Here is a 15,974-nt window from a genome sequence, read left to right as displayed (position 1 = left end):
TATATATACAGTTATCCAACCATTCAATCGGATCGATTGGTGCTTGGTTTACTTCGTCGCGGGCTAAAAGCTAGCAGGATCGAAAGAAATTAAGAACCGCTTTCGTTTCGAGACGGGCAAGAGTCTTCGTTCGCTGTCGTCCGTTGTCTTTATCGAATCGATTTTTCTTGCGCAACACAATTTCATCCCATTTACACAGTGTGGTATAAGTCCTTCGGTGTAAGTGCAAAAGGAAACGCTTTTCTTTTGTGTTTCCTCTGAGTTGGAAATACTGAGTGAAGTGAGAGAGAGAACGAGACAAGTCATCGCAAGCAGTTACGTTATTCCCAGTGTTTTTATGGTTTGAGAGTGAGAGCGTGAGAGAGATAGAAAGAGAGAGTGTATGAGAGGAACGAAAAGGGAAAGGAATAATTTTATGTAAAGATTTTATTCGTATGTACCGTTTGCGTTACCGTCCTTTGCAGAGAAATTTCCACCGTTACATAGCAACATTTTGCCAGCAGCAACAGAAAGGGGAGAACGCAGAGGAGTTCCTGCCATTGGAACGTTTGCGGCACTGCTCAAAACAGAGTCTTCTGCTGGGTCGATAAACAGACTTTGCTGTTACCATTTACGCGCTCCCTCCTCCCCACTAGTGGAAAAGGGCGGTGTTAGATTATAGTTAAATGTAGGATGAAGGAGGATAACCGAACCTAAACCAAGGCAGCTAAATTGGATGGTGGGTACCATAAAATTCTTTAGCTTGAGTTGTTGTCGAACTTTGGACATTTTTTTTGTTTGCCTTTTTTTCACTAGAGAGTGATTTTAACTTACGTACGCGTTCGCAGTGATTTGTCTGAGCCGTCTTCTTGTGAAGTTTACTTTACATTTATTGCTCTGTTACGAAATTTACAATTTGTGCTTAGGAGTGTTTGGCAGCTGTAAGTGTAATAATAATTTCTATTTTTTTTGTATTGTTTGATTTAAGCTACATTTTTTTCCCGAGAGTTTGATTCGAATAGATTAGAAACACACATTAATAATCCGTCCAGTTTTTAAGGAGGTCATTAATTTAAACTATCGAGCAATACGGCCAGGCCGTTCTTTATGAATAAAAAAAAATTTAAAATATCGCATACCTAATGAGAACCACCAACCAGTCTTGGTTAGATAAAATTTGCGTAATATCGTTCCCTTCAACAGGTTGTTTTACCAATCAAAACAAATCCACGCAACACACACACACACGTTGGTCACATGGACAGAAAAGTAAGGGTTTGCGCTTTTTTGCTACACTTCCTTGCATAACTTCAATCTACCTAACCACAACCCTACACTTTCTCGTTTACAACCGCGTGCAGAAGGCTTTTCAAGTGCAATGGCTTTCATCAACGATGCAATGGGGAATGGTATTGTGCTCCAATACCTGTCCCCCATCCCTTAAACCGCCCCAAATAAGCGTCCCAGAATTGTACGGGGAATTCCATCAAAAAGGACGAGCCGTCTGTGTGTGTGTGTGGGTGTGTGTGGGATGATGTAAAGGAACGAGCGCGAATGAATTTTCCACCAACAGACATGCTCCAGACGGTCGAAAGCAAAAAAAAGGTCTAAAATGGCGCGTAATACCATACCACAATAGATGGGATGAGAGTAGGTAAAGAAGAGGAGAGGAGGGAGGGACACATTTTGGATATGAGATGACTATTCGAGATTGAATAATCCTGGTAGTGGGTGGCGAACGAACATGTGCAAGTATTGGTACGGTGTGGCTTTGTGCGAATATTCCACAGAGGTCGGCAAATTTTGTGTAGAAGAGTATAAAAGCTATTATGCGAAATATACAAATGTATAAAGGTAAACATTAGAATGGCCAACAAAGAACGCTCTGTGAATTACAGCAATGTATACATATAATTGAATCAGCTGAGTCAATATGAGTTACGATATGACAATAAATGGAAATGCAAATTCTTTGTTTTTATTACATCTGTTAAACATGTTCAAGAAGCAGAAGATGTTTAACTTTTTTGAACCAAACTTCAATAGCTCTAGACAGCAAAAACTGTTTCCTTCAACAAATACATCGATTGAAAAATTTGGGTTAATTTTGAAAATAGTATTACATGCTATTTTTATTCGTTGGTATAGTTCTTTTATACAATTTGAAATAGAATTTAATATCGTAAAAAGAAAGATGGAGACTCCGTTGTGGAGATGCTAGCGGTATCGGTCTCTACAAGAAAGGACCGGGTATGAAGTCCCATCCTGACCGTACCTCCATACGCAGGACTCAGTTTCCGGCTATGGGTAAATGACGTCAAAGAAAATCAGAAATGGCAGGCCAAGACCTCCTGAGGTAGTATCCAGATAAGAATAAATAAAAGGAAAATCTAGGAACGATACAAGTGGGCCCGGTGGTATATGTGATAAACGGCGCCGGTCCACACGGCAGGATCGAGGATCAAATCCCATCTGGACCGTTCCCCCCGTAGCAAGGACTGACTATGCGGCTACGTGGTACAATAAGTCTCGTAAGTCAAAAATGACCGGCATGACCTAAGAGGTCGCTAAACGAAGAAGAAGAAGAAGCCAGAAATAGCCGACATAACTTCAGAGGTCGTTACGCCAAGAAGAAGAAGAAGGAACGAGACTCCAAACGATTCTAGCAGCGTGTACGTGTCGTGGACTATGAGGCTAACATCATGTTACAGGTTACAAAACTAAAAAAAATACTCTTTAAAATTCTAGAATCTGTAATAAGTCGAATCGAAACCTAAAATAGTCAGACTAGATAGAGTCAGACGTAGTCCAGTACCAACCGCCTGGGAATTCTAAGGGCCCAAACTAGAAAAGGTCGATGAGAACATAATAAATATTGGCATTTGTTCCAGATTTTTCGTGGGACTGACGATCGGTTGTCCCTTTATATTGGCCTCGAAATTATTGGACTAGATGCTATATTTCATTGGGCGCCCAGGTGAGATATCTGGTCTGAACTGGATATCAAATCCTATACGTTGAATTCAACCTTCTTCTTTTGCTGCTGTTGGACTTAAAAGCCACATCCACAGCCCGTGTGCCGAGAACTCTAGGTTCTGTTCGACCCAGTTTCTCCCAGTCTCTCCAGTTTTGACCCTTCTCTCCAGAATGGTAAGCGTAAATACCAATTTGGCTATATCTGCTGAACAAAGGAAGTGTCTCATGAGATTTAAATTGTTCCGTTGTAAAGGTGATATTGCGAACAAACCTTTACGAGTCAGTTTGATGGATGGTTTTCATAATGGTTGCTACAAATTAACTAATGAAATTTTCCACAAATGGAGAGCTACGGCAAATCATGTATAATTGAATTCATCACTAGCTGATTAGAAATTTGTATAATTTGTTTGCCTGCGGTCTTCTTCAGATGGGAACATGTTGCAACAAACTTTCAAAATGAAAATTTTAAACGGAGTTCGAATGTAATAGTACCGTTGTGTAAACTTTTTTGAAGTCTTAAGAAAGAACTATGAACACAGAAGAAAAAAAAAGCCACAAAGTCGACACAATCCAGGAGAAAGCTTATACAAGACGAATATCACAATTCATGGACCACCGTAGACCCGGTAAATGGGGGGGAATATACCGACGGGCTGGTAAATATAACACGATACAGTGGACAAAGATAAAACATCAAAAAAGGGCCGTCGGTTACGTGATACAACGGTGACGAAAGCCGAGGGGTACTCTTTCGATGGATGGATGGATGGGGGGGGGGAAGTGTGTATGGAAACGCACGAGTTCACACGATAAAACACACTTGTACAGTAAAAAGGAAAAGCAACCAGACTGGTACGGGGTGAGGGGAGGCCAAATGTAGAGCGAAGAGTCGTGGGAAAGGGTGCGCGCGGCAAGGTCGAATGGACTTGTTGCCCGTCGAGTCGTCGTCATCGTCGTCGAGAGAAAGACCGACGTCAGTAGGTCGCGAGGTAGCATCGGAACTAGGCTACGAGAGCGAGAGAGGGTGGTACAGCGGGAAACAAATACAGGGTAGAAGGAGGGAAAGGCTACTGGGAGACCCGGGCGGTTGGGGATACTCTGGTTGTGTTGTGGATGATATGCGGATGCGGAGGTGAATGAACGACCAAACGACCGACAGACGAACGAACACCCGAACCCCACCCTCCCCCTTTCCCCCGCTTCGCTTCCAACACACGTACCCTTTTTTTCAGTCTCCCATCCCAACCGCCCCATCGACGGACGGCCTAGCGCCGAGCGAGGGGGTAATGTACGGGAGGTGTGAAGCAGTGAAGCGAATGGTGAATCACCATCTTCCGGCCCCTCTATCTTGGCTCACTCACACTCTCGTCGTTCATCCACCCCGACAAAACAATCCCATCTGTTGCTTCGTTATACAAAAAAAAGCGCAAACACACAGGAAAGAAAGAAAAAAAATATATATACATAAAAACGGGAAAGAAAACGCAGCGAGCAAAAGTGGCATTCGAATTCCGTCCGTTCGTCCTGCCATTTTCTTGCCTTTTTTCCGACCCTTTCCACAGCCGATCAGATTGCACAAGGCGGTACACGCGTGCAGAAAACGGGGAACCTAAGAGGAACTACGGTGACAGGAGCAGAAGAACAACAACAAGAGCGTGAGAGCTTCCTCGCGCTTGTGGTGCCGCACATTGATGGCGGTGGCGGCAAACACTGGTTCGGTTCGGTTTTGTGCTTACGCTTCTCACACCTCTTCAAGCTCGCCTTTCACGTCCTCCCCCCTCTTTCAACCCTCCCCTCTATTTTGCTCCCCTATTGCCAACTACATACCAACTTGACGACACATTCATCGCGTTTGATGGAATGGCAGAAGCCGGCAAAAGCAACAACAACACTCCACACTGCCACGTCTATCAACAACCTTACCGTCCCCTATCATCATCAGTCCACAAAAACACCGCTCGATGCCCCCCGTCCCGCGCGTTTTGTCTCTCACAATCAAAACAAACCTTCCGCCTTTCGGGTGGAAGGAAGCAAAATTTGCCTGTTTTATCTGGCGTTCTTAGCCCAACAGACCGCGTGTGTGTGTGTGTGTGTGTGTGTGTTTGGTTTTATTTTAGTGGTTTTTTTCATTCGCCATTCCGTCAGATCGCTGTGGACGGTATGCAATCGACCCCCTTCGAAATCTGGGCCACTGTCAAGGTCGACTCTCTTGAAATGATAGGATAAGAGTGTGGCGCGAATTTGTACGGAAAGGTTACGCGTTAACAAGCATTGAACGAGCAAACACGGATGGGATGCGGTCTAGGACAGAGTGATAGCTATCAGTTTGAATTTGATTTAGCCGAATGTAGCGCGCACACTGCACTACTACCGGCGAAACTCAATAACACCAAACATTCTATTGGACTACGTTGGAATGGAACAAATTATTTTCGCTTATTAATGGAACAAAGAAGTACTGTAGCTGCACAAACAATTCTTTTTTGCTACAAAGCTGTTTTTGAACACTTTTGAGCAGCTAAAGCTCAGCATAGTTCACAAATGTCACAGAAAAATTTATACGGCTATACAAAGGAGACGGCTTCGAATAGGATTTTGGCCCAGTCGTATCGTACACAAGACTGATTCCACTACCACTACGCCACCGAGTTACCTGATCGACATCGCGTTAAATGTCAAACAAGACTAACACTCGAATACACTATTTTACTTCAAATATAGCTTAAAATCAATCCTTTTGTACAGCGATGCTCTATGTTACATATTGTTTGTTCTTTCGAAAAGACCGAGAACAAACATTCCAACAGCTGAATTAATTCTTATTTGATAATACTAAAGCTTGTTCTACATTTATTCGTGTTTCTTTATTGTCGAATTGGACTAAAAGCTTTTTTTTTACTAACCTGATGCGGTGATGGAGCTGGTTGTGGTGGCTGCGGTGACGGACTGGGACCACTGTGTTGCTGCTGTTGCTGCTGTCCAGGACTTTGCGGCGGGCCGTGTGGTGAGGGAGGCATATGTCCCGGACCCGGTCCCGGACTAGCGGCTGGCGATGGCCACGATCTGACCGGTTCGTACTGTAACGATAAGAGACACAGCGATGAAAAAAAAATACATACATGACAAAAAGAAAGAATTGGATTTTATATTTGCGATGTATTTTGTGCGAAAATTCGTCATAGTTGCAAAAAAGATTACACTTTGTTGCCATGACGTTGCCATCATCTAATATTAGCTGTACAAATGTTTTACAAAAAAGGGGTTGAATGAATGGTTTGTATTTGATGGTTAATTCGTTTGGAAGGATTGATGAGAACGTTATCAACATCAAAAAATCTGCTGATGACCAAGCTTTGTATGTTTCCCATTAACATTAGAAGTTGTTTTTTTATTTGCTTCCGTATTCACTAGAAGGAACAAATTTTGAACTAATATTTGTTTTCACTAGGATCAAATATGATTACACCCTAAATCCAGTGTATTATGCTTTTATCATGATGAATAACCTTTTGACTTTACCACACGGTTTAATTGAGGTGTAGCTTAATAATAACGCTACTGGATCTGATTAGTCGTCCAGCATCATTTTTTGAAACTAATACGCACAGATAGACTCAAAGGCAACAACAATCTACAAACAGGTACTCCATTTGAGGTAGATATTTGCAGTTGAAGTTTCTTTACAGTGTTTGCAAACAAGCGATTAAGCGACGAACGCAAATGTAAGCCACCCTTAACGAAAGTAATAGCGTCCGGTAGCACGAGCACGGTTCTCAAGGACGTATGCGAGGTCTAGGTAACTGAACCGTAAAACAAATTTCTATTAGCCCCCCTCTCAAACATTGCGTATCAAACATCAGCTGATGCAGAGCGCGTACGAGATGATGATGGTTCGTACGTTGTAGACAGAATCGCCCATTCGAATGGATGATACGTATAGTAAGCGATTATCAGAACAGCTGTTTGGAACGGTGTTCACACTTTGCGAGGACGATGAAAAACGGTGAGTCGGTTCCTTTTCCGCACCGGCTTCACATAATCGAATCGGAGTAAATCTAGACCGGATGCCTAATATCACCGTGGAAGCGCTGATAGAGCTTCGTAGTCGGTAGCGTGGTGATGATTTATACGTTCCGAGAAAACTGTTTATGTCGCCGTAGGAAAACGCATTACCCGAGGGCCCGGGGGTCTTACCTGATGCGGCGGATACGGCGTACGATGGTTCGGTGCGTTCGGTCCACCTGGCGTCGGATAGCGCTGTGGCTGGTAAGGAGTATACTGAGTATTGGCGGGCGGTCCCTGCGATGTGGGTGGATGATGCTGTGGTGACTGACCGGGCGCTCCGCCAGCGGGCCCACCGGGGGTACCCGCCGGCGGTGGTCCCTGCCCTGGTGGAGCACCTGGTGCCGCACCCGGTTGGCTACCGGCCGACTGGGGTGGACCGGGCGGTTGCTGCTGTTGCGATCCCTGACCGGGCGGTTGAGGTGGAGGATAACTGCCGGGCGCTTGGCCCGGTGGGCCCGGCGGATATGGTGACTGTCCTCGTCCGGTATTACCCTATTGCGCCGGAAAAAAATGTAAAAAAGAAAGAAAGAAAAATTGTTTAAAAAATGTTGTAAAATAAGTTTAGTGTAACAATACATAATAATACTATTAATATTTTGAAAATAAAAAAAATCTTTGAAAATATCTACACGAAATTGAACCATCTCTCACGCAAATGAACATGCATTTCATCCAATCAAACCCAAAATTCCCGTAGGTTCATTTAATTTTCCATTTACGAAGGTAACAACAATCGTCAATCAAATCTACCGTCCCCATAATGGACATCTGTTTCGGGTATCTGTAGCTGATTCCTTCCATATTTCATGCAAAATCTCGCAAAAACACCAGTGCAAAATGGTGCAAACTGAGTAAAGCGCATTACAAATCAATACATTACGGTAGCAAATTCGGTTGAAAAGCAAGTCCCTTCACTGATAATCATGATGAGCAGGATTTACTCACCATCCGATGTCCCACGAGAACATGCCACCGTACTAAAAAGCCACTAGAGCAGCATATATCGTTACGGACAGATGCATCCTTGCTGTGGTGGCTATCAACATTAAACAACCGTCAGCCAGTCGACATCACCGATGGCATGTGCGCTAGTAATGGTACCATAATCGTCATCATCACCTTTGCAACCCAGCGCTTGTGCAGTTTAGAACTGGTCAATGCTGGTACCTCCCGTGTCCATTGCTAGTCCTTTGACTCATTGTAACGTACTCGAACCGGTGGAATGATGTATACCATTTCACACATCATCCGGATGTAGCCTTCGAGTGGCTGATGATACACACTTTTTAAAACATTTAGCAACATATGTCGATATAGTTACCAGCGTCTGTTGTATTGGACAGCATTAAAATCACATACACTACCGTCAGAATACGACTGTAGCAAATCATAGAAACCAGGGAACGGCAAACTGCGTGTGTTGCGCCTTATCATATAAAAATATGTTTATTGAAATGTTTTTTAATTTACTTAAAAAATGTATTTATAATAATTACACAATAGTAACCTCTTTTTTAAAAAAGATGAGGATGGTTTATTTATTTCAAAATTCTTAAAAAACAATTTGACGAAGCTTACTCAAATATCCTCAAAATTTGTTTCTAAGTTTGCAGAAATTCCAAAAAAGCAGTGAAGAATATCAGCCCGAACCATCACAGTAAATTTGTGTTTATTCCTTTCGCCACCCCTGATACGAGACGATGAAACTTTTATGAACGATTATTGATCTAATTGAAGCTGCATAATTCCAGACCATTATGCCACGTTCTTCAAAACGTGTCACGAGGTTTGGGAAAGAATAGCCAAGGGCAGATGAAGTATACGGCTTAAGAGCAGTGTCAGTTATTAGAATAGTTAAGTACAAATTATAATAAATATTTCCCATAGGCATTGGTTGCAGAATTTATGCATTTGATGTTCGATGCTGATGTTTGTCTAACAACAAGATCAGGCTTAATAGTTATTTTTTTTATTGTTTTGTGAAATGTACTCCAGCAAACTAGGACAAATAAAACGAAAGTCCTGTTTCGCAATGGAAATGTAGATGTTTGGTAAATACATAAGAAAACTGTTTTGTAGACGAATTAGTAGCAAATGCATTTAACGTACTACTTTCCACTCAAATCACTTGGCTTTCTGAAGTTTGTTTGTTGTGCGAATTTTTTTCCATTGTTTCGACATTGTGTGCTCTTACTTTTTAAGGTTCCGTAGATGGATGCTACATAATTGCTAGAGTTCCCAAACGCCCATCATGCTGATGACGTTTTTGACTAAATTATGGTGGGTGTTGTTTTAACATCCACTAACAACCAGACGTCGGAATGAGTGTTCATGTAGTAAAAAATAAAAAAAACCCCTGGAGTTCCATCCCGTACAAATAAAACTCGATAACCTACGCAGAAGGGCAAAGGACAAAAAAAAACGAATTTCGAAACTATAGAAACTGCACACACCTTCAAATAGTGCATAGTACCCTCATCCCCCGGCCATCGAAAGATCTTTCCTTCGTATAGCAAAAATAGTACACAAATTTTGTAACATTCAAACACATTACATCGCACACCGGTCCCGGCAGAGTGCCCATTGTTTCCATTAGTAAGTGGCATGTGATTGCAGAAATTGTGTTTTTCCTCCACCGATTCACAATGGTCGACGGCGTCAGGTGGAAAGCGAACATCCCTGCGTTATCCTTTTTGCCGACATACACCAGCTACATACAGCCGGCATGGGGAAGAGAAATCCACGAAAACGCCCCTGTTTCCAATCACGCCCATTCTTCTTTCCCCTATTGTTTTCCTCCCTCCCCTTTTCCCCCTTTTCCATGCGCCGTATTATCGGGCACGAAATTGCAAAACGCGCTTCTTCCTACGCTTGCACTAATCCCAAACACCACGAATATCCCTGTATGATTCGTGGTACGTGCAGATATACATCGTTCGGTGCTCTGCTAAGAGTACAAACACCACACACACACATACATACAATTCCTCTCTCTTTCTCTCTCTCTCTACTGAACGAAGAAGTGTAATGGAGGCGCCTGGTCGATGGTAACAGTTTTGCGACTGCAAGCTCCGCCCATCAGCATCAGCACAGCACCAGGCACAAAATGGCTGACCAGCTAAAAGCCCAACCGTTCCAGGCCCGCTGATGTAGCTGCTGCCTGAATGTGGCGCACACTTTGCAATGTGGTGCGGTATACTGGGAAATTGCTTGTATCAAAACGGGCAACATGAAGCCCGTATATGAAGCGGGGCGGAACAGTGGTAGTGGTGGGCTTCTTCATCGTTCCACCGCACATTCCGGCATGCGATTGTACGGTGTGCGATGCTATTGGACGATCGTACCCAAAAGCCAGGGGTGGCAAATATCGATTTTCCTTTGGAGTCGCCGATGTAGGTAGAGTACACTCTCCAGCAGAGAAATCTGATTCCTGAAGCAATTGTTGGTGTTTGTGTGAGAGATGGCTCTATGTATACTCTAGCAGTGAGGTAAGATGCGCATGTATTGGTAAGCACTTTTACTGGTGCCCTGAGTAAGCTATTGACGTGGCAACTGTCATTTCCAGTGCAGCTAAAACAGGATACAAATCGGTGTTGAGGAATTTATGAGTCAAAAAAAAACTTTATATTTTCATTTTGTAAAAGTAAAATAATTTAAACTTTCAAATCAAATGATAAATTATATACATTAATGATTTCATTCATGAAATTCATGATTCATTCATTTTTTTCTTGATCCATGTATAAAAATAATGTTAAACACTGCCAGGACAGATAATTCCATTTGGAGCAACCGATTCGCTTCATCCTAAACAGAAACCGGTAATGTCAGTGAGATAGCACTAACTGTCAAAATGGTCCTGCTGTTATTATCGCTCGCCAGAATACGCTTATGGCCGTCATCGAGCTATATGCCATCGACAAGGGGAATGGAAACGATCAGATTTTCCACACATATTGCATCCATATTAGAGTTGACAACTCATGGTGCCCATGAGCGCACATTGAGGCACAAAGGACTTGCAGCATTGTTTGGTAATGTAACGAATGCCAAGGTAGCGTGGTAACGAATGCCGAAGGATACATAAAATGTGGTTGCCAAAAGGAGAGGAAACAACAAAACGCTTATAGATTGTAATTTTATGACAACGTGCAATCGTTTCGCCCTTTTCCATACTGCTGTGCTGGTTGGTTTCTTCTGAATATAATTGAACGTAAATATATTTCTCTGCAACCGTCATGCAAGCCCCTTTTCACAGATTTTATCACAACATTCAACAAGCAGAAGCAGTGAGGAAAATTCAATTCCGGCGGGAAAAGCGAGAAAATGGCTAGAAACAGACTTTCATAAGTGAAACAATTGCGTCGGTGTGCATGTTCCTTTTTTCCATCCGGGAAATTTTATGCTACCGCGTACAATGGATCATTTTACCGGTTCGAATTCACCGGATTGGACGTTTAGCAGGAAAAACGTCACTGCCCAACTGACGGGAAGTGAATAAGTTGTGTTGCGAAGAGCTACAAGCGATTCTATCGTATCCAATGGAGGCGCCTGGTGTTTGTAAGAAAAAAACAATATATGGGAATTAAACAAAAAAAAAGATTAGTATTGCCACGTGAACTCAGCATCCGTCTACTTTGCGTTGCTTTTTCTTTTTTCCCCCAGTACCCATTGCTACAAACTCCAGCCAGAAAACCCATTCATTGCCGTTACACGGCACTGCTTTCGACTGCTGCCGTGCAATGGGTCTTTGCGTTTTCTGAATTGCTTTGCGATTTACACATGGAAGCAGCAGCAAGAACAGAGACAGGATAACAGTGAAGATGGAAAAACAAAATCGTTGGCAGTGGCACAAAAAAAAACCCGAAGGGACATCACTCACTGTTTTGCGCTTGCTGCCTTCGTTCTGCTAACACATCTTTCTCTCTCTTTATCTCTCTGTCCCAATACCCGGCTCTTGCTACTTTTTTCAACGGGAAAATGGATAGGAAAACAGACACACCAACACACACATACAAAGAAACCCACCCACTAAAAAGGGGAGGATTGCGTTGGTGGTTATATTCGAGCACGGAGTGGAGCATGCACAACAACAAAAAGCGCTCTCGGTTGCTGCTTCGTGTGCTTCGCCGCGGTTCACTTCCTTTTGCTGGATGATGAAGTGAGGGGAAGAGGAGAAATGGGAGGTAGGAAGAGTTAGCAAGTAGCAAAGAGGGGATGCAATGCAATAGATGAGGGAACAGGCAGGGACAATGTTGGCGTGTGTCCCACGTGCCGGAATCGTTATCCGTTTTATTCCAATGTGCCGCCATGCTTCGGCAATCCTAGTTTTCCAAGTGTCCGGGCACAGTGGGATAAAAACATGCACTTGCAAATATGTTTTAAGCGGTGGCCAAAATTGTTAAATATCCTATCAATAATTGGAAACTTCACTAGCAATTGTCTAAAAGGCAAGTAAAGTCAAAAACAATTTTTGTTTATTAAAATTTTAATATAATTAATGTATTTGAAAGGATAAATAAAACGAAAATTGTTTCACATTTTTAGAAACTACAGGCACTATCTATTTTATTTTTAAAACATATAAAATAACATGAAAAATGTAATATAAAATGTGCATATGCATTCTATTTTATTCGTATAATTTTTTTTAATAAATTTTTTTTTTAATTTGATATAACTTTTGTTTTAATAAAGTAAAACATTTCGCAAATTTGGCCTATGTCACCCGCAGGATTGCACTCAGTGTTCCGGGACGGTTTTGTCATCGCTGCCGAGCACACCAGAAAAGCCGGAGCCACAACACACCAGCCAGCCATAAACGACTGAATGCCAGCAGCTAAGCATCGGGCACCGACCGGGGCCCAAAACATCGAACACATTTTCCCGGTGCCACCGGGCTGCCCCCGGTCGAGTCAGGACAATCGTGCACACGCACACATACAGACCCCTAGGCACACGGTACGCTGGAAGGCAGAACACATTTTTGTGCACACGCCTTGACTGGTTTCCAAAACTCCCACTCGCCCACTGACACAGCAGTGGCGGTTTTGTGCCGTTGGTTTGTGCGCTCCACCCTCGTGACAGTTGCTTCCACCTTCGCGACTCCCCTCTTTTGGGCGTCCATGTTGTACTACTACACTTGCCAGCCTTGCCACAGCTCAACTTTGCTGATGGTAGTATTTTATGCTCGGCTCGCAATCAACCACCCGGACCCGGTAGTGTTAAGCCCATTCCCGTAACACCAGCTATCTGAAGAGACCGGTGAAGCTTGATTTTCTTCAGTAACGAAAATCCAAGCTACTTACTATGGGGTAGAGTATGGTGTTTTAAGCGGCAGAAGGAAAAGCAGATAGAAGACTTGTTCTTGTGCGAAATGTGAAGCCAGCCGGTCGGTTTGGTAGCAGCGACAGGGCGAGTTTGTGCTGCACAAGAAATTGTGGCAGCGAGCGACCAATTTTGGACTCACACATGCACATTTGTGGCAGTTTGTCAGAAGGCCCCTCCCGCCGGTACTGGGGGAAGTTTCCGTCCAACGACGTCTTTGGACGACCAGGCTAGGACGACCGGTTGGGGTAACGCTTTAGTTCGAGAGATCTTTGAAAAAGGATAACAAACCCAGACACACACCGGGGCTTTTTATTCCTTTAGCTATCCGGGTCTGAGTAACCTGCTAGGATGGTTAACTCCGGTATTCTCCCAACAGAACCTAACCCCTCCATTTTGTTTCCATTCCATCACCGACTTGGCCGATATACAAACTACAAATAGAAAATTTCTTCCACCTTTCCGGCTCTAGTCCGGACGCGATATCGTCTAGCAAAGAATATTTCTACTCTTCGGTCGACTACTGTAAAAGCATAACCTTCATCAGCTATAAGGCTTGGCAGTGTGGAGAGGTACAATAAATGAGCACACAGAACGAAAGGACTCTAACTGAGGTTTGGTACCAGCGTTGGTACAAAACAACACCCAGTGGAATGACTGTGGAACGCCCAACCGATATACGATTCTGTGTCAGAGGGGATGGTTTATGGAGATGCATCTGATCTTGACGATTAGACAAACGGGCAAACGGGCAAAGTGGATCGAGTGTACCTTCTTTGCTGCTCAGTCAAGCGAAAAGACGGAAAGCAAGACATTTCAGTTGACAGTTGACTAAAGGTAACGATAGGGGAGGTGTCAGGACCACGTGTCAGGACGAAAGCGTTATAACGAAGTAAGCAAAGATGTCGTAAATGAGTGACTGCGGGCATATGTCTAAAGTTTGCCATTTGAAATACTGTCCCTGTACGGAATTGAATGTTGCGCTTGTGATGAAGCTATTTCTTTACGAAAAGGAACTATTGCCCAAAACCTTGAGGTTTGGAATGAACTTTTCATCATCAGATTTTTTTTCTAGAATTATTTCAAGAATTATCTCACGTTTCATATAAATTTTGATTAATAAAGGGTTTAATTTAAATGCGAGTCCTATAAACATAATCACTAATTGTAGAATACTGATTAACGTATTACCAAGGTTTTGTAGAATAAATCTTCGATTTTTTTTAAATCGATTTTGCCCTAAAATTAATCCGCAACGGAGAAATAAGCTTATTCAACATATAACAAGGGAGAAAAAAAGCCTTTCAGAATCTTTCCCTAAGTAAAGTTGTTGACAAAATGACGAAAGAATTCCTATTATTCCTCAGAACTGTTAAATACTTTCTCCTAACAAAATTAATGACAATGTGAAAATAAGGTACAAATTAAGCGACAAAAGTCACGTACCGGATCGTTGTAAACGGGCGAAAACTATACCAAAGATTGAAACATCATTGCACCTGCGCTTGCAACGAATGTTAGTGGCGATGACACGTTCTGAACAGATATCTGTTAAACGATAAGCAGGACGAGAACGAAAAAAAAACACGTCCAAACGGATGTATTCGTTTATTCTAGCCGGAAGTAATGAGTTTCCGACACTACGTAGTGTACTACAAAAAGGATGCACAGTAGTGATGGGATACCAACAAGTACGACTTACGCAAGGTATCATCGCCGGGCGTACTATGCATGACCTGTAGGAACTCAATTGCAAAACCCCCGTTGCAAAAAGTGCACGGCGGGGTGGATCATAAAAAAATCGTTGCATCCGATCGTTTTCCATCGAGACCTAACTGAAATGAAGTAGTGCACGATGATTGCTTCCCCGTGCGAATGGAAAACAGAAAAAGGGAAGGGAAAACGTTCAATTGAAACGAGCATTATCCGATGGTTGAAGGACGGGAAAATGAGGCTATGGAATGAGAATTGAGAGAAAGAGAGAGACGGAAGGACATGCGACGACGTGTTGCGAGAGTAAACGTTCGTACAGGTTTCTACGGTTTTTCCTTTCTGCAGTGAACCGTACGCGAGTTTAAATTGAGGAGCTGGATACAAAGTTTACGACGATTGCACCAATCACGCTGATTTGGAAGAAAGAGGGAAAAAACAATGCCACAAGTCGGACGGTCATAGTTTTATCCTGACATGGTATTAATTTATTGTGCAGCAGTATTGCTCACTAATGAAAAATATTATGTTATCGAATGAAATGTTAACTGCTGTGGCAATAAAAATGATTGAAGGATTTTTAAAAAAAATAATTATCTTTTTTTATAATTTAAAAGCTTATATTACTCAAGTTATTTTGAAATAAAATACATGCTAAGATTTAATAAAACACGGAGTAGACTGGGCATGTACTTAAAATGATACCGGACAACGAAGACCATAAAGTACACCATACACATGACAGACGCGTGATAAGGTCTAATTGAAATAACGTGATGATGAGACCTTTCGACTGTGAATTGTTCAGACGACTCCTATTCAGAGGACTACAAGGTCTCTTCTTCTTCTTTTTAATATGGGAGATGGCTGTACCCTCCTATGCTCAGTGAAACCTCTGTTTCACTGTCCATAAT

General features: G+C 42.7%; 1 protein-coding gene across 21 annotated transcripts in view; it reads right to left on the bottom strand.

Annotated features, from left to right (window-relative positions):
* Positions 1-15,974, bottom strand: part of LOC125763783 (trithorax group protein osa) — a 116,557-nt gene that overhangs the window by 74,943 nt on the left and 25,640 nt on the right. For all 21 annotated transcript variants that reach the window (XM_049427268.1, XM_049427276.1, XM_049427280.1 and 18 more), the window contains 2 exons: positions 7,153-7,515; positions 5,862-6,035 (listed from right to left, as the gene is read on the bottom strand). In XM_049427268.1, coding sequence (XP_049283225.1) covers positions 5,862-6,035; positions 7,153-7,515 — 537 coding nt within the window. The remainder of the gene's footprint in view (positions 1-5,861; positions 6,036-7,152; positions 7,516-15,974) is intronic.

The sequence above is a fragment of the Anopheles funestus genome, chromosome 2RL (assembly GCF_943734845.2).
Source record: "Anopheles funestus chromosome 2RL, idAnoFuneDA-416_04, whole genome shotgun sequence".
Lineage (NCBI taxonomy): Eukaryota > Metazoa > Arthropoda > Insecta > Diptera > Culicidae > Anopheles > Anopheles funestus.
The sequence above is the reverse complement of the archived record's forward strand: the minus strand, read 5'-3'. Positions and strand labels throughout refer to the sequence as shown.